At 37.6% G+C, this 20,106-nt stretch overlaps 1 protein-coding gene across 1 annotated transcript; it reads left to right on the top strand.

Moving 5' to 3' along the window:
* The first annotated feature begins 2,426 nt into the window (after positions 1-2,426).
* On the top strand, positions 2,427-8,758 carry LOC111189519 (zinc finger protein 585A-like). The gene is made up of 2 exons (XM_049478030.1): positions 2,427-2,800; positions 7,071-8,758. The coding sequence occupies exon 2, from the start codon at positions 7,235-7,237 to the stop codon at positions 8,168-8,170; it is 936 nt and encodes a 311-aa protein (XP_049333987.1). The 5' UTR covers positions 2,427-2,800; positions 7,071-7,234; the 3' UTR covers positions 8,171-8,758.
* Positions 8,759-20,106: the final 11,348 nt, after the last annotated feature.

The raw sequence follows: 20,106 nt of genomic DNA, 5'->3' as shown, positions 1-20,106 counted from the left end.
GAAATGACAGATTGAATACCCTCATTTTCGTGTTTGTTAATTTATTTATAATTGATTTATATTAATGTGGTATATCATGATATATATCGTTATTGTGATATCTTTTTTTCCCATATTGACCAGCTCTACTTCTAAGTAATATTCATTCATAAAATTTTAATTTTTTACCTTTTAAATCTTTATCTGATTTAAATTTGAATGAAACATGTATAAGTGAAGGGTGTTCGGTTAACTTACCAACATACACTTGTACTTATATGCAATAAAATGGCATTGTAAGATCTAGCTGCTGTTTTATTTTTTCAAATTCCTGCTACATTGATCACTTGACCAACGATGTCTAAAAACCTTTTCCTTTAGACCACTTTATAAAAGATTCCTAATTTTTTTTTACAACACAGTTAATAATTTTCCACCACATTAGCTTCAGACTAACAGTGATATGCACTCCTGAGATCAATATGTGTTGTTTTGTATATGTAAAACAAAATCCTTTAAATATAAAAAACACAAAAGAAAATTTGGTGAGAAATGTAAATTTAATTGTGTTTTACCAAGAAAAACTGCAGCTCCACATCAATGGCTTAACTGATTTGTTTACTAAATCAATATAGCGGACACGGTGGCGAATCACAGCATCGGGTTAAAGCCCAACTTCATCTGCAGAGCCAGAGAGCAGCAGAAGCTCTACACCAGCAGATTCAGAGCAGCAGCTCCAAGACCTGCTGCAGTTTTAGAGAAGCTAATGTTACCCACAGTTTCATCATCTCGATATCTATGTTGTACATGCTGGAGAGTGAGTGAACTCTGACCCGACTCTTTCCTTTTTTTTATGTTCTAGAAATTAGATAATATTACTTTTTTCCAGACGAGGGACCTGGGTTAAAAAAGCACTGGGAACATTAGCTAGCTAGATAGCATTAGATAGGTTAAAAAAAAGCACTGGGAACATTTGCTAGTGTTGTAAAAAGAAAATGGAAGATGGGTTACCCCCATCCACCATCCGGGGTACAACTCCCCTGCGTGTTCGTTTTGATGGAGAGAGTCGCAGACAGGTGGAGTGGAGTTGAAAGCAAATCAAGTATTTATTACAAAATACTGAATTCAGGAGAACCAATACATACAAGACAGTTAACAGCCATCAAATAGTAAAAGTTCTGACCCCCCTCTGATCTGACTCCATGTTTATACCCCAAATGACGTGAAACCTGCTGATGAGGCGTTGCTAAAATCATCTCATGTTAGTATGCATAATTTCACGTGTTAGTAATCCGTTTCACGTGTCTGACCGGACCACTAGTGTTTGGCCTTGACTGTGTGCAGTCAGACAGTGTGGCATTGTTTCAGGAATTGGACAGTGCCGCCCTTCCCATGTGCGCGCGTCCTCCTCCCGCTTTGGTAGGTGAAGGACTTTACACGCACAGAGAGAAAGGCCGCCCTGTTCATCCCGAAGTCTCCTTTGTATCAATTTAGTTCATACAGAGTGTACCAGTCGATGATTGATGGCCGTTAGTTAGGGTCATGCAGCGACCGAGATGCCTTAAGCGTGAGCTAAACAAGTCACACAATAGATTTCATATGTTATATGCTAATATGTCAGTAACACGTGGTTAGTACGCCATACAGTAGATCCTATGTGTTAGTTAAATGCCTTATGTATCATTTGGGTTAATTTGCCATATAATAGAGTCTGTGTTAGTTACATGCCTGATCAAGCAATGTTTAACTATATGTGTAAAGAATATATATTGTGAGTATTGGTTAATCTTCTATATAAATGTGTATAAAATACAATGTGAGTAATATAAATGCGTATAAAATACAATGTGAGTATTGGTTAATCTTCTATATAAATGCATATAAAATACAAGGTTTCACACAATGATTATGTAATTATAGATGCTAAAGTTAAGTAATCATAATTGAAATAAACGGTTACTCTTCACTAGCTAGATAACATTAGTTACTTGGTTTAAAAAAAAAGCACTGGGAACATTGGCTAATTAAATAACATTAGATACTGGTTAAAAAGCACTGGGATCATTGGCTAGCTAGATAACATTATATACTTGGGTTAAAAATGCACTGAGAACATTTGCTAGCTAGATAACAATAGATACGTGTGTAGGACCGTTAAAAATATCCTGTGTATTTGTATTTGTATTATTTCTTTGTTTTTCGTTGTACGTTTAAACGAACTCCATTTCCCAGGAGCCTTTTCTGTTTCGCGGGTTTTTCCTGCTGATTTCCTGTTCAGCTCAGCCAATCATACGAGTGAAAAGCTCGACAGACATTTTTCTATCCAATCCGCGCTGAGTAGGGGCGGGACTAAGAGGGAGAGTGTGAGTGTCTGTGGGTGTGTGTTGGAGGAGAAGGAGAGAGAAAGTGAGGAGAGAAGTTGTGTTTAGACTCTCCGGAGCGCTTTTATTTACTTGTTATCCGCTCTATAACACAGTTACAGTGCTATTGTACTGTATAGTGCTCTAAACCGCAGCGTTCAGTTCAGTTTTACTGCGGAACCTCTGAAGAGGCAGTTCAGCCGGACTGTGGAGTAAAGGCGCTTCTCCGCGGACTGAGAGCTGCTGCTGCTGAGTTTCCTCGCGCCTGTCTGCAGCAGCTCGGCCGGACCTCGCGTGTGAGTTGAACACGGAGGGTGTTCTGATCTTCCCGGCGCTCGTGCACTGCGTCGTCTCCCGCTGTGAGTGCTGGGTACTGCTGCGCTCTGACCGGGAGCACCGGGAACCGGGAGTCTGTTGTCATGGCTACTGAGGACGCCATCTCCGCGAGCTCTATGTGAACCGTGAGTAACGAATCAACTGACTCGGTTGACTCATTCGATTCACTTTCGCTGACTGAGTGGAGTTATAAGTGCACCAACGTACCGGCACAACAAAAAGCGCTTGAACTGTTTATCTGGGTGTTTTACCTCTTATTGGAGGTGTGTTTTCTCAGTTGAGTGTTTCATACTAATTGTTTAAACCAAGAATTGTTTTATTTATTTTGTTTTAACGTATTTTTATTAACCAGAGTTTCACCAAATATATAAATAAAAAGGTAAATAAAATGAGATTAACTGCTTACATAAATGCATTAAACATTGAAAGGGGTCAAATTGACCCCAAACATAATAGGCGGATTAAGTGACTCAAGCAACCAGGGGTGTTTGTTTTATTTCCACACAGAACCTGATATAATCTGGCCCAAATATTCTCAACATCAGTAACTTCTTCCTTTAATGTGTACAAAAATTCTGTCTAAATTGGCTTCTATTTTGTAGTAAAATGAGAATGCTTGCTGGACTCATTTGAACAAGTTTTTACCATTCTATTTACAAATAAACTCAAACAAATGTTTTTATATAATTATTTGTTTATAATTATTTGTTTAAAACTTTAATTTGCATATGAAGTTTCAAACGCTTTTACAAGTGTGAAGTACCCTTCTATACAGAAATCAGGATGGTCCATTGTGATGTCAGAGAGTGATTTTACAGGGAGGAGCTGTGAACGACCTCAATTTATGGAAAGCTTTTAGAATACATAAATAGTAAGACTTTAGACAAGGTGAGCAACAAACAAGATCTACTGCAGTAAGATCTCCTTTTCAAGAACCTGCAGGACATCAATAGGGTAAATGCAAAAAAATGTAACCACAATATTTTAAATTAAATTTAGATTTAAAAAAGTGTCTACTGGAATCAATGTTACAATTGGTACTCTAACAACAGCACTGATCTTTCCATAGTAATTAGTAAGTGTTATTTGTTGGGGTAGATTGAAGTGACTCTAACAACGAAATACATTTTTCTGATAAACTGGTGCACATTTCTATCTCTACTATCTCTGAGTGTCACTCTAACTGTAGCCATCTTACCTAAATTCAAATGTAAATGCAAACAAGTTGGGGCATCACTTGAAGTTTACCATCAACAGTGAGGACCAAGTCCATCTGGTACAACTTTAGCATTTACAGGGTTAAAAGGGTTGTATCAATTTGGTGTAAATTTCTGAACAGTGTTAACTTGCATGGTAAATTTTGTTTGTAAAAAAATGTTTGATTATTCATGGTGATCATAAGAAAGTGAAGCATTGATTATTTAATGGAGTAAGTGCTTCTCTTTGGGGTGGTCAAATGGTACTATTGATCAATTAAGTGAAAGCTCATCTTATTCAGTTCATTTTCAGTCATTAAAGATTATTATTATATTTTATTAAATATGAACTACATGGAACGAAAGGAACAAAAAATTCTGCACAGGTCTTCTAGGAGGCTGCCACGAGAAAATCTGGACACTGTATTATGTACAGTAACAGTTAGGGCTGTCCCTAACGATTATTTTTTAAACGATTATTCTAACGATTATTTTTTTCGATTAGTCGACTAATCTATTTATTGAGAAACATATTTAAATAATTATTATTTTACGTTTTAAAGCAAACGATAAATTACTATATTTATATATAATAACAACAACAACACAAGCCTACTAAACCAAACCCCACACTTATAATCACTTACATGTACAACACATTTAGATCTATAACGCTAAAAATGGATAAGCTCCCATACACCACAACCGTGTGTTGCACTGTTTTCTGTGACCGCTAGATTTTGTGACCACGGGCAAGTAGTTCTCAGCAGACCGGTGCACTGGCCGATTCGAAACGTGTTCGTTTCTAATGTTTACCCCGACTGGCCAAAACGGTTCAGTTTAGGGCTGAGGGTGAAGGTGTAGGTATAGAAAGCTTCCGTTTTGCCAATGAACGCTCATAACCGTGAGCACTGGTCACAAAATTCCGACGGTGACAGAAAACGGTGTAACACCGCAGCGCCGACGGCGCTAGCTAAAATAACTTAAGGCAGCTAGCTTAGCTAAACACCTGAACTTATGAATAATGCTGCTGTTTCTGGAAACTGCGAAATGCCATGCACAAATATAAACCAAAACTGTATAATTTCTGCCTGTGGCAGGTTTAAAACCTTTGGTAGACAGCCTTAAGTCTTTTTAAGGACACCCGCGGAGACCCTGATGTAAACGGTAACTTACTGTGTGACCCTGTTGACATAGTGCTCCTGGATGTTTGCGCTTCAAGTGCTCCTTTTGCACATATGGCAGAGGACCACATTGTTGCCCTTTTGCGTGAAATGCTCCCAAACTTTAGATGCCCGCTGGCGTTTTTTTTGTAGCTGGAGATTGCTCTCCGGAGTCCATGCTCTCTAGAGCAGTGTTTCTCAACCAGGGTGCCGCGGCACCATCGGGGGTGCCGTCAAAATATTGCGCCTCACGTGCATATTTCCTTTCCAGAGTCAGCTCGTGTCGAGGTGTGTCCCAATTCACAGGCAGCACTAATCGCGCTAATTGTGACGCGCTATTTTATTTCATATTCCGCCAGCAACACCCCTCGTTCTCACCTGAAGTACTGCGCCAGCACCCCCCCCCCCTGTTCTCACCTGAAGTACTGCGCCAGCACACCACACCCACCCCGCCCCCCCCCCCCCGTAAACTGGGGTGCCTTGACATCTCGCATATATTTAAAGGGTGACGTGATAGAAAAAAGGTTGAGAAACGCTGCTCTAGAGCTTACATTCTCTGCCCGAACCAGACATGACCCGGGCTCCAGAAAATAGTCCGAGATGTAGGCGTCTGTTTTTTAATTATATTTTTATAAAAAAAAAAAAAAACGAAAATAATGAAAACTGAAAGTGAAACTAAACTAATTTATTTATAAGCGCTGTTTTCACTACCGCAGTTCTACAGCGGGGGTGTTGTGCCGATTCTGTCCGCGAAGTGGTAGTCTGATTCAGCAGGGAGTCGGATTCGGCACAAGCGCGGCGGCACCCCGCGGTCCGCGGTGTCAGTTGTAAGCGCTCGCGCTAGCCGCAAAATACGACAGAAAACACTGAGGGAGCTGTAGAATTATGTATGGGACTAGAATATGAACACGAGGAGATAAAAGAAAACCTTCACCTGTGAGTAGCTCTCACCAGAACACGCAAATCTCTCTCTCTCTGTTTGTGTGTGTGTGTCTCTCTCTCTCTCTCTCTTGCACGTGAACTCCTCCGCGTTTGACTTGCAGAACTGTGTTTAGCTGTTCTTAAAAATCATTTTAATTAAATAATAGTTCTATGCTTCTATGTTACCGTGTTAATTAACATAATTCTGATCATATTTCGCTCATTCAAACAGCCCGAAAACAGCCAGTTTATGGTTCAGGTCGGGTCGGGCTAGAGCAGAACGTGCACGGGCTCGGGCTGGGTCGGTTCGGAATTTTTGGGCCCGATCTAACCTCTAATGCTCTCCACAGGCGCCGCCATGTTTACGACGCGCCGACGCACGTTATGCAAATCGATGTATTTTCGTAATCGATGATGTCGATTATGTCGACGCGTCACCCCAGCCCTAGTAACAGTAACACTACAGCATTAATAATCAGCATCTTACATGCAGATAACTGATGGTGATTATTTAACAGCTCATGAGTGCTTGTTTCCCTCTGCTCCGCTCCTAAACTGCAGCTAAAGTGGTAAAAGTTAAATTTACCTAAAATAATACAAATATATCTCCTCTCCTAATAAACTTTAATCTCAAAGTCAACGGTTTTATTATTATTATTTTTTAAGAGTGGCCCTAAAACGCTGTGGTACATGCGCAAACATACTTAAACATTCTGATTGGGGATGTAATCGGGTACAGGTGTTTACAAGGCTGTTATTCTTCTTCGTATCGGATTATTTATAGGATTGTCCACCTCATCCAATTGGATAGAAATATTTGAAATGGCCTCAATCGGACTATTCTATTCTATTATTCTATTCAGTCCTTATAAAGGCACTAAACAGGTGTCAGACTGATTATTATGAGTGACAAAAGGTGGCCTCCTTCTAGTGGCTGGAGGACCACCAGCACTCCCTTACACTATGGACTTCGACTGGGACAGAAGCTTTTATGGTAAATGAAGATGTACCAGTAGTTTTATCAGTATAGTGTAACTGATTTAGGCAGTTCTCTTCAGTTAATTGACCTGCTTTTATTTTAATATTTAATGGCATTTTTCTTTGTTTTTTTCCAGAAATTAAAATATTCTCCTGAAATTCATCACCAACAACCAGGATATTTAACTAAGAGCAATGTGAAACTGCTGAAAGAGGTGAAGCAAAAGCCGTCCAGAAGAATCTCCAGAACACACAGAAACAGTTTGCTACATTTAACAGACAATTGAAGCCAAGTCCCAACATGGAGAAACATCAGCACTCTGTCAAGAGTTTTACTAAACAGAGTAATCTCAAAAAACACCAGCGCATTCACACAGGAGAGAAACTGTATCACTGCTCAGACTGTGGGAAGAGTTTTAATCATCAGAGTAATCTCAAAAATCACCAGCGCATTCACACAGGAGAGAAACCGTATCACTGCTCAGACTGTGGGAAGAGTTTTAATCATCAGAGTAATCTCAAACTGCACCAGCGCATTCACACAGGAGAGAAACCGTATCACTGCTCAGACTGTGGAAAGAAATTTACTACACAGAGTCATCTCAAAATTCACCAGCACATTCACACAGGAGAGAAACCATATTGCTGCTCAGACTGTGGAAAGAGTTTTAATCAACAGAATCATCTCAAAAATCACCAGCGCATTCACACAGGAGAGAAACTGTATCACTGCTCAGACTGTGGGAAGAGTTTTACTACACAGAGTAATCTCAAAAATCACCAGCGCATTCACAAAGGAGAGAAACCGTATTACTGCTCAGACTGTGGGAAGAGTTTTACTGAACAGAGTAGTTTCAAAAAACACCAGCGCATTCACACAGGAGAGAAACCGAATTACTGCTCAGACTGTGGGAAGAGTTTTACTCTACAGAGTACTCTCCAAATACACCAGCGCATTCACACAGGAGAGAAACCGTATTACTGCTCAGACTGTGGGAAGAGTTTTACTCAACAGAGTACTCTCCAAATACACCAGCGCATTCACACAGGAGAGAAACCGTATCACTGCTCAGACTGTTGGAAGAGTTTTACTCAACAGAGTAATCTTCGAAAACACCAGCGCATTCACACAGGAGAGAAACCGTTTTATTGCTCAGATTGTGGGAAGAGTTTTACTCAACAGAGTAAACTCAAAAAACACCAGCGCATTCACACAGGAGAGAAAACTCCATCTTAGTTCAGTTTGAAGGCAATTAAAAGTGCAAATCGTAAGTCTTTTCCACTACCACTAGGCCCATCTGCATGAAAGAAGAAGTGAAAACACCAGCTGAGGAACTCCAGAGTGTGTTCCCAAAAGTGAGACCCAGAGCCACAGAGAGAGACGACACTGTTCCGGGTACTGCCGTGTGGACTGGAGGAGCATCCAGACCCGCAGAGAGGCCAACAAAATCCTTTCCAGAGGTTAAATAAAACGCTCCAGCCGTAGTTCCCATACTGAAATCAACCCCCTCCAGACTTGTGTAGCGCAGTAAGGTTGCAGGCTCATTCATTCCCTCTGATGGTGTTCTCATTTGTCTATGGTTCGTTCTGATTAAAAATCTGTAACCATAGAGGGATATAGATGGATATTTGGTTGTTGTATTACTCAAGTTTTATGCTCTCTTATCTTTTCCTTATTTAATATTATATGTTGCTTAAGGTTTTTTGATCTCCAAAATTTACTAAGAATATCCAAATCATGTAGTTTCTTAATTGTTTTTATCCACTACAAACTATTATCTTTGTATTGCTTCACCTCTATATTTACTCATCTGTGTGTTTTAATAAACTACTTTTATATTGCAGATCTGCAATCTCATTGTGTTTTCTCAACATATGTTGGACATGAAACCTATAGGCCTGAGATTGTCTCATGTTATTATTTGTTAAATACTCAAAGGTGCCCAACAGAGAAAGCCAGTGTAAAATGGATTTGTGTTGAGTGTAACAATAGTCAATTTAAGATTGAAATTCGGAAAAATATGTTTTTTTGTTATTGGTTCAGGCTTAAAAGGGTTAAATATACAATTACTTCCAAAGGTAGAGTAACATGGGTTTAACTTGTATTCATATGTTTATAAAGTTCTTTATTGTGAGTGCTTGTGGGTTGTGTTGTTTTGTTTTTTTAAAGAGCATAGTCATTCACCAACTACACTTAATTACCAAATTCTACATTTGAGTTATTGACCATTGTTATTGGTAGCTAGTGTAGGTAAATGTCCAAACAACAGTATTTCCTGTTTTACTGACTATTATAATTGGTAGCTAGCTTAGCTAAATATCCAAATACAGCATTTGCTATTTTACTGACCAAATGTATAAACAAGGCATTTCATGTTTTACTGACTATTATTATTGGTAGCTAGCCTAGCTAAATGTACAAATGTAGCATTTGCTGTTTTAATGAATATTATTATTGTTCGCTAGCTTGCTAAATGTTCAAATACGCAATTTGCTGATTTACTGAACATTATTATTTGTAGCTAGCCTAGCTAAATGTCCAAACAACAGTATTTCCTGTTTTACTGACTATTATAATTGGTAGCTAGCTTAGCTAAATATCCAAATACAGCATTTGCTCTTTTACTGACCAATGTGTTTCAGTTCTAGTAAAAGTGTTTCACGTCCGGTAAATTTGTTTTATTTCTTGCATATTTTTTTCTTAAATGTAATTTGTGTTCTCTTTTAAGCATTTATTCAGTATCTCAGTATGGGATACGCCCCTTTCGCGTATTCCTCATGTAGCCCCGGCTAAAAAATGTAAAACTCCCTAGTTCTAAAATAGATACACTAATAAATACAGTAATAAATAAAGTATTATACATGCATAGTGATGGTTTAAAAGAGTACTAAACATGTTCAAAATAGTCATTGTGTTTGTGTAAATAGTTTAAAAAGAAAAGAAAAGCAGTACAGAGTACATATTTTTATATATTTTATATATATTTTTGCAAGAAGGTCCCTCAAAAGTGATTAAGGGATCTACTGAGGGATTAGTGTACAGGTGAGGGTGGAGTACCAGATTGGAAGGGGCCCGCCCACGGGACGAGAGAGAACAGCGGAGATGCGGGAGTAGCAGCGCGGGAGAGACGAGGAGGAAAAAGTTCCTCACAGGCTGAACTAAATTCACTAATAATCAGTATTAATTAAACTAACCGGTAATTTTAAGGACACTTAAGTCCATACTGAGAGTGTGCTGGTGGATAAAGCTGGGATAATCTCTCTATAAGTAAAGTTCTGTTAGCACTGTTAGCTTAGCCAGCTCGGCTAGCTGTGTTTAGCCTCGTGTATTAGCTGCTCTGCGCTAGCCGTGAACTCTCCGCTGCAGCGCCGCTCCGACAGACTGTTCCCCGGACTGACTCGCGCTCTCTCCGCCTCCACTGAACACCAGGACCGCTAACACTGCTAACCAGAGAGCGCTCTGAGTCCCCGCGTGGATCAGAGTTCCTCTGAGGGAAAACGCTGCAGGACCCCGCGCTCTGCTCCCGCTCATATTCACTGAATCTGAGGTAAATCTGAAACTCTTATTTCTGCTCGTTAGAGTAAAGCGGACATTAAGCTCCGAACCAGGCCTGCACCGTTTAGTTCTGTTCATTTCATCTATCTATCGCTTAGACGTGCACAAAAGTTTTTGGTGCGGACAGCGCGACATATTTAACTATTGCCTTATAATTTATCATCATCATCTCATAGTCAGCGGGCCGGTTGTGGCCCGCTGGCCTTACAATGCCCAGGTCTGCTTTAGAAGCATGTCCCACCACAGCCTGGTCACGAATGCCTTTAATTCCCACGGCTCTTCCTCCACGAAAAGAGACTTCAACTCTGTCAAACTGCATCAACCAACCAATGAAGTCATTAATATGCCTTTCAGTTCAAAATAATGTGCAAGACTTGGTCACCAATGTGGAAGGACTGCTGCTCACCATGTTCATCCACTGGTAAAATTTTACCCTTGATTCATGCTGATCTGATAAAAAACCTGTTACTCCTAAAATGTACACCAGCACAACACCACTGATTTAACCCTTTGTGCAGTCAGGCTCAATCACAACTCTACTTTTAACTCCCTTTTTTATTTTATTAACCCATTGACTGCTGGGTCAACTGTAACTGCCCTTCAACCAGTTGAACAGTTTAGATTAGAAGTTTGAGTGTGAGGTGACTTAACTAATTTGCTTGTGCAAGTTTTGTTCTTGCTATTAGAAAGGTTTGGTTAGGTGATGCTTATCTGCAAAGCTTGAGTTCATCCATCCTCTGTACCTCCTTTTTCAGATCTGATATGGAGGCTTAAGGTTTTACACTAACAGGTGATTCGTAGCTTATCTAAAATGATTTTTATTATTTTGGGGAAAAATTAACTTTGTATATTTTATAAAAAAAACAAGACATTCAAAATATGTACACGATAAACAGATTTGACAGTCTTGAAAAGAGGGCAGATTGTTGCAGACCAGGGGCCTCATGTACTAAGACTTGCGTGGACTTCCTACTAAAATGTTCCGTACGCTCAGATCTGAAAAGTTCCGTACGCACAAAAAAATCCGGATTTATCAAACCGTGCGTAGGCAGAATTCCACGTACTTTCTCTTAGTACATCACAATCAACTTGAAATCAAGCGCAAATGCACGAAAGCAGCACACTTGCCACGACTCCTCCCTCAATTACGCAGAGTATAATGTTATATTATTATTATTATTATTGTTATTATTATTATTAATAATAATAATAACAATAATAATAATAATATTATATACGCATAGCGTATAATTACCCATGTTTTAAGTTTTATTATTCTAAGATAAATGCTTTCATTTAAATGCTTTAAATGAGTTGCCTACCAAAAAGACACACGTCACGCACTCAGCTTGTTTTCTTATGCTCTTGGAAATCTAAAACTGCTTATAAGCCAGTCATCATCATGGGCCAAAAAAACATAATGGTCACGGAAAATGCGCGCTCAATGAATTCGGCCATTAGCAGTATTTTCCAGTAATGCCAACGCTGCATCTCCAACAACTCCAGCGCAAACCTGATCTAGGCTAAGTGGAAACACGTTAAACGATTATTTCTGTAAGACAATGAAACTGTCTGATTAATTTACTTTATTTTACCCAATAATGCTTACTTCAATGTGTGCATAAAGGATATCTTAATAGTTGTAATTTCAATGCATCGCCTCTAAGTGTCGCCAAATGACAAAAACACAATACATACGCACAAAAAAAAGGCGTACGCCCAAAACAAAACTTCCGTGGGGGAACGCACTTTCACACGTTCAAGTCAAATTTAGTACATCAGACCGTGAGCGTGAAATATGGCGTACGCAATGTTTTTGTGCGTACGCACCTTTAGTACATGAGGCCCCAGGAATATTTAGAAAAGTTGAAACTTTGTATTGTAAAGTAAACAAAAAAAATAACAATGAGGTTTAGGTGATAGTGTTTTGTTCAGTTGGATCTGTTATGATTCACCTGGATAATCTCTACAGAGAGGACTGGAAAGGGAGGGGTTACTTGAGTTTGCAGAACTAAAAAAAAAAAACACCAGTTATTATTGGCGTTTACAATATGTGTGTATGGATGCTGGTGATGAAGCTGTTCACCACGACAATGTCAACACCAGGGGCCTCATGTACTAAAGGTGCGTACGCACAAAAACATTGCGTACAACATATTTCACGCTCGCGGTCTGATGTACTAAATTTGACTTGAACGTGTGAAAGTGCGTTCCCCCACGGAAGTTTTGTTTTGGGCGTACGCCTTTTCTTTGTGCGTATGTATTGTGTTTTTGTCATTTGGCGACACTTAGAGGCGATGCATTGAAATTACAACTATTAAGATATCCTTTATGCACACATTGAAGTAAGCCATTATTGGGTAAAATAAAGTAAATTAATCAGACAGTTTCATTGTCTTACAGAAATAATCGTTTAACGTGTTTCCACTTAGCCTAGATCAGGTTTGCGCTGGAGTTGTTGGAGATGCAGCGTTGGCATTACTGGAAAATACTGCTAATGGCCGAATTCATTGAGCGCGCATTTTCCGTGACCATTATGTTTTTTTGGCCCATGATGATGACTGGCTTATAAGCAGTTTTAGATTTCCAAGAGCATAAAAAAAAAAGCTGAGTGCGTGACGTGTGTCTTTTTGGTAGGCAACTCATTTAAAGCATTTAAATGAAAGCATTTATCTTAGAATAATAAAACTTAAAACATGGGTAATTATACGCTATGCGTATATAATATTATTATTATTATTATTATTATTATTATTAATAATAATAATAATAATAATAATATTATTATTATTAATAATAATAATAATAATAATAATATAACATTATACTCTGCGTAATTGAGGGAGGAGTCGTGGCAAGTGTGCTGCTTTCGTGCATTTGCGCTTGATTTCAAGTTGATTGTGATGTACTAAGAGAAAGTACGTGGAATTCTGCCTACGCACGGTTTGATAAATCCGGATTTTTTTGTGCGTACGGAACTTTTCAGATCTGAGCGTACGGAACATTTTAGTAGGAAGTCCACGCAAGTCTTAGTACATGAGGCCCCTGGTGTTCTGTGTCACAGAATAGTATTTATGAGAGGGCCAGACAAGTCAACTTCCCCCATGAACTTGTTGTACGCCTTCACAGGTTCCGGCACAGGGATCTGCTGGGTAGATCACGTTCCATTTTTTCTTCTGACATGACGCGGCACAGACTGCCTGCTGCACAGACTGTAAGCTTTGCGGACAGCGGAGCACATTGTGATGCCTCTTGTGTGTCCCTTCACTTCACAAACAGCAGTGGGCCATCCCTGATCCATTGTATGTCACCACGCTCCACTTTTTTAAGGCAGGGCATTGACTGTTGTTTTTGGGAAGCCTATTCTGGTCTCACAGTTGGTTCCACAGGCCCCTAAACCAATTCTATGCAGGTGATGAAAGAGCAGTGAGCTGGTGTAAAAGTTGTCAACGTACACCGTGTACCCTGTGCCCAGAGAAGACTGATAACAGTGTCGAAGCTCAGGCCATTTCCTGATGGTTTACTTGCCTTCCCCTCATAGACACTGAAGTTGCATGTGTAGTCACGGGAGATGTCAGCCAGGATGAGGAGCTTGTATCCCCACTTTGTGGGCTTGTCCTTCATGTACTGCTTCATCCCGATTCCTGCCTTGTTGGCCACCATGCGTTCATCAATGGAAAGGTTCCGGTGTGGCTGGTAGTAGGCTTTGCAAGACTATTCATACAAGTTCCCAGAGTACTAACCAGACTAAACACTGCTTAGCTTCCGAGTCAGATGAGACTGGGCGGATTTTTCTTTCTTTTTTTTTATTAAAATAAAGAAATAGATTTGTGAGCCTGTACATACATAAGTGTAAATCATCCATTACAGTGTTGGACGAAATTTATATCACACTATCGTTTGTTTTGTTACAAACAGTATAAAAGCTACTGCCTGTGGCTAAATGGTGGAATGCCAATACTTTTGGCTGATTGAGCTGTGTTCAAAAACTTTTGGTTAAATGCTAATATCCAAATACCATTGAATAAATGGTGGTGCAGCACAGATATGCCTCTTTATGGTTTAGTATAGCTTCAGCCCAGCAGTGTAAACTCTCAAAAGCAGAAACTGTTATGATCATAAACCACAAGCACATGTCTTTCTGAAAAATGCCCATTTTGAAAAAAATACTTTCAAAGGGTTTAAAAGGGCTTAAATAGACTTTTACATTTTGATAAAAACCTTTAGAAGAACAGTGCAAAACACCACAAAACCAGCAGAAAAATATAAAAACCATAGAATATTTGTTTTAGCAGGAAAGGATAGTAAGCTTAATTGAAATGTGTTTAAATTCAAAAGACAGTTATAAAAACAATTAAACACATTTTATTTTGAATTAGTTTAAACACAACACATACATAAACAATCAAAAATCAAAAGCACAAACACATGCCCTCCCGCCCACCCAAAAAACCCTAACAGAACATGCTAAGAAATATTACAAACACAACACAAAAACTTGTCAAATTACCACAACATTAAAAAGTGGGCTTTCAATGTTTAAAATGACCTCCCCTTCCCTCACAACAGCTACTTTTAACGTCACCACTCCACACAGTGGCGGGAACGCTGAACTCCTCCATGGTGTCACTGAGGAGAACAGTCTCATCGCCTTTTGTGGAGATTCCCATGATCTCCATCTCCTCTTTGATCTTCAGTGACTCTGGTTCCTGTAACACAGAACATGCTGATAGGAGTAAGTTTTAACAGTCTACATTCTTTTCTGGTACAACAGCACAGCAATAAAGTGTTAAACTACGGCACTGTAGTTATTAGTAGTGATGGGTCAGACTCTTAGCCGGCTCTTTGAAATAAACGACAAGCGCTGACTCCAGAGAGTGAGCCAATATATATATATATATAAATATAAATGTATAGATTAAAGTTTTACGATGATACATATAAACCACAATAGAAGACAGCATTAAAAAAAACATTAAGGAAGAAACCAAATGATAGAAATAGAGAAATATTAACTAGAGGCAACAGTGAAAGCTCCTCATAAACTCTTACAGTTTTTAGGCATTTCTTATTCTTAGCAATCTCTAAAGGATTTCAAAAGGGGAATAAACTCCAGTAAGAAGATATCAAATCAAGTATTTACAATGATGATAGTAGTATTTACTCAATAAAATAATAATATTAATAATATACTTAAAATCAAGATCAGTGTATGAAAAAAAAAACATATATATCACCAAGGTTCATATTTACAGAGATTTTAGTTTTCTTTAAAAAGAAAGAAGAAAAGTCTTGCCAGAATTAAGATACAATGGAACATAAAAAAAGATGATTCACGTTCTGATTGACAAAAAGAGCATTCAACATTGAAGTGCTTGATCTACCCACACCTTACACATGTGACCTCACATAAACTGTGTTTTGTAGCAACATCAGCTCCCTCTTCCACAACAGGGCAGATCATAACAGAAACAGAATCAACCCCTCAAAGATGAGCTCCTTTTTATGTCAATCTTTGCTAAAGTTTTCAAAAAACATCACCTGGATGCTTGTTTTTTTTATTTGCACAATTATTTTTTATTTTGTTGAGTGAGACTTTGTTGATGGTGTTCAGCGCTGTTTATTTCACTGTATAGAGTTGCACATTTGAAAATAATATACACATTTACATTGGACCTGTTTGTTTACTTGAGATGACTTTGTTTTTTGTATTTCATTATTTATTTTTATAAAAATGAAGCCATATAAATAATATATATTTTATATATATGTTTCAACTCTATTAATTCATTGTACACATAATTTGGTAATAAATTGAATTAAGCAACCAAAACATATAAGGAGCTACTTGGAAGCCGAAAGAGCCGGCTCTTCTTATACCTCTTTTCCACCAAAAAAGTGCTGGTGCCGGAGCCGGTTCCAGGGAACCTTTTAAGAACCGGCCCATGTTTCCACTGCTCTAAGGAGTCACTCACTAAATATGTAAATGTGGTTTGATTTGTTACAAACAGCAGAGATGTAGTAATGATTCAGGACATTCAAGGCAGAAATTAAAAATGATGCAGTTCTAGCATACAGTTTTTTATATACATTTTTGCAGTCTCATGGCTCAGTACATCTGTAACAAAAAAAAAATCTAGGAACTATTAAAATCAATAAATACTTTTTTTTTACTTTAAATACATTTATGAAGCCTATACCTATGTAAGAAGTGTAAATCATCCTTTACACACAATACATTTCTTCATTTCTGTATTGGTATTAAGAACTTTATATAAGGTGTATACACCTTATATAAGGTGTATGGCTATACATATGCCTATTGGGTTCTGTCTTTTCTTCTCAAATTAATGCACTAAACTGACGCAGCTCTCTGTAATGAACGTCAGTCGGTAACAGATGCTGTAAATACTAAATGCCTCTTAAGAATATTTTTTAGTTGGAGGACCATTGCTGTCTTAGAACTCTAGGCCAATATTTAATAAAAATATATTCGTTTAAAAATTACAAAAACATTATTGGAGACAATCAGTGATTTTAAATTATTGTCCAGCCTTAAGTATTATGTATAATTCATATTCAATATACATATCAGTGGTGTGCAGTAAGGCCTCTAAGGCCTTCTAAGGGCTGACCAAATGTGCATGTAAATAATTACATATTTTTTTATCAGGATGTATATAATTATTGCAAGTGTAAGCATTTATTTTATAGATTAACGAAAAAACAGCAACTAATTCAAAGCATTAGCCTGTGTTTTTCGTTGCTATAGGACTGTATGATTGACAGCGGTACTGACCAATCAAAGCTCTTTAAAATGTCTTCTGCTCACGTGTCCGCGGACCCTTCTCCTGATTTTGAGAAGGGTGTAGTAATGAGTCTATTAGAAAAGTCTTAGGACAATCTAACCAATAAGACTCATGCTTTTCACTCCAGGGGCGGGGCCATGGCTGCCTAGCCCCTTCTCTGCGCTCGGATGAAGGGGTCAGGCTACGCGCATTGATTAGTAGTAAAACGGAGAGCGCATGCTGGATTAATGAAATATTTAGCTAACTATCATGGAAATAAGACAGATATTGTGTCATATTATATTAAAAAGCCTTTTTAAAGGCTGCCCTTCAACGTGAAACTAAGTAATATGCCGTGTGACTGGTGATTTTTGTGTGTACTTAATGTTTTGGCTGCTCTGGCGTCCTGTAGAGATACAAATGAGTGATATTTGTTAAACGCCTGTACTTGTAGGAACATTAAGCATTTATTGTTGGGTCTATTGTATGCTTTTGTAGTTTGTAGCTGTATTTGTGGACTGTTTATGTGTATTAAGTTCATTGGAACTACTGGTCTGAATCTTCAGGTCTGGAACTTAAGCTGGTTCTCTGGCTCTATAGCAGTGGTCTCAATCTTATTCTATCTGGGGGCCGCTGTAGGTAGAGACTGGGTGAGGCTGGGCCGCACAGGACAAGAACACGTATTTTATTCAACACATTCTGCCATGCCAGGTGTTCTGTCGAGTGATGCTACCCATCGATACACGCTTTCTAAAGACACTGCGCATGTGCTAACCTACATTTTTATTATTATTTCAAGTGTACTATAATAATTCTGTTTTTCTAATATTTTTTGTTCATTTAATAACCTGGACTGTCATTACATTGTCAAAGTGTAATGGCAATTAATAATAATAATAATAATAATAATAATAATAATAATAATAACAATAATAATAAAATATGATAAAATAAAAAAAAAGATTATAATAAACTCTTACTACCATAACTTTACCCTGATACGGTGGTTTAGACTATCCAAACATAGTACATGAACTTCTGCTGGAAACATGCTCTAATATTGTGCTACTTTTGTGCTTTTACCTTTAAATATACACAAAAGGGTAGCACGGTTTGTCAGGGTAGCACAAGTCGACAGAACACCAGATCTCTCGTCTCGCCGTGTGGGCGTATCTTGAATCCAAATAAGGCTACAGGCGTAGTCAATTTTAAACTTTTAATGATTAAATGAACTTTACTGTGCTCTATATAAATCCATATTTTGCCGTTTGTGTGTGTAAGGCTCGAATGTGTGTGTGTGTGTGTGTGAAGTCCCTGATTGGCTGAAAGCAGCGCGGCGGCTTGATTCATTTGAATAAAGAATGCGGGGTTGCGTTCAACGCAACGCAACCCAACCCAGCTGGTATGCAGTGGCTCTCTCCATTGAAGTGAATAGGATGCGATGTGCTGTTGAAGATACATCAGCAATGTTATTTTATTCTTTATTCTGTTTATTGTTTATGTAAAAACTGGGTTTGCAACATTGAACATTAATCAAGCAATCGGTTATTTACACTGGAGGAGGACCCTCATTTACTGTGCCGCTGAGCATTTACAGTTTAAAAGGGATTAAAAATATTATAAATAAAATTAGAAAAATTAGAAATAAAAACTGACATTTACTATAGACGGAAAAAATATAAAGATAAAAAAGGAAAAATAAAAAACTTTAAAAAGATCATAAAAATTAATACATCAAAAATAAAATATATATATCTTAAGAAAAAAAATATTTGATCAATAAAAATAATAAAAATATTTAAAATTAATTAAAAAATAATTAATATAAAATAAAAATTCATTTAAAACAAAATTAAAGGCTTTGTAATAGTGCGCAGAATAATATCAGTTTCAGTTAGTTTCGGTTTCAAATAATTGAAACAGCTCACCAAAACCTCAACCTATCCTTTATATTTGACAATATTTGATTAACTTTACAGGTCCTTACTCATCTTAATTAATTTAACTAAACTGAGTTGTTATATTATTTGAAGCCTCGCGCTGAATTCAGCTCGGCGATGCGAGAGAGAGAGAGCGGCGCATTTTGCCTGATTTCTCTTGATTGAATATGAGTAAATATTCGAATTTAATACCATACATTTTGCTACACTTTATAGGACTTTATTTATTAAAAGTTTTTTTAATGGCAGTGCCATGCAAGCTTTCAAGCTCGTTCTGCGTGACTGCAGCATTTTAAAGCGCAGGAGAGATTTTAATCAATTAATTAATATATACATTTTTTAAATAAATTTGCCCTGGGGATAAGAAATGAACGCTAACATATAGCTTTATATTGCTGTGTATTTCAAATGTTTTTTTAAGGTTTATATACTTGACATGCAGCACCAGATGACAGGGTGATGCTTTATTTTTTAGATATGAAAAAAAAATTAAAAGTGACTTTCAGTTACATAATAGCAAAGTGAAATGTGACATAAATGACATAAATAAAGTTATGTCCAGTTCAAAGTTCTTTTCTCTTTTAATTTTTCATTTCAAAAACTCCAGCTATTGAGTAAGAATAAGCATCTGTTAAAATTCTGGACAGCAGAATGCCTGTGTCTGCTCTATTAAGCTTAGTCTGTGTACTAAGCATAAATATAAATCCTTATAACTGTTTGATCCAGGTGTTAAACTGTTGTATTAATACCATTTTAACGTTTTTCGTTTCTATGTTTTGAAATTCGTTAGATTATATTTTTGTCAACATTTTGGGTTAATTTTCGTTTGTTATTTTTCTAATAATAATAGAAATTATATAATTAATTTATATATATAATTAATTTATGC

Source organism: Astyanax mexicanus, chromosome 4, assembly GCF_023375975.1.
Source record: "Astyanax mexicanus isolate ESR-SI-001 chromosome 4, AstMex3_surface, whole genome shotgun sequence".
Lineage (NCBI taxonomy): Eukaryota > Metazoa > Chordata > Actinopteri > Characiformes > Acestrorhamphidae > Astyanax > Astyanax mexicanus.
Note: the sequence above shows the minus strand (reverse complement) of the source record. Positions and strands in the feature narration are given on the sequence as shown.

What these genes read in the sequence shown, in the direction of transcription:
- LOC111189519 (XM_049478030.1), top strand. Translation starts at nt 7,235, where the DNA reads ATGGAGAAACATCAGCACTCTGTCAAGAGTTTTACTAAACAGAGTAAT.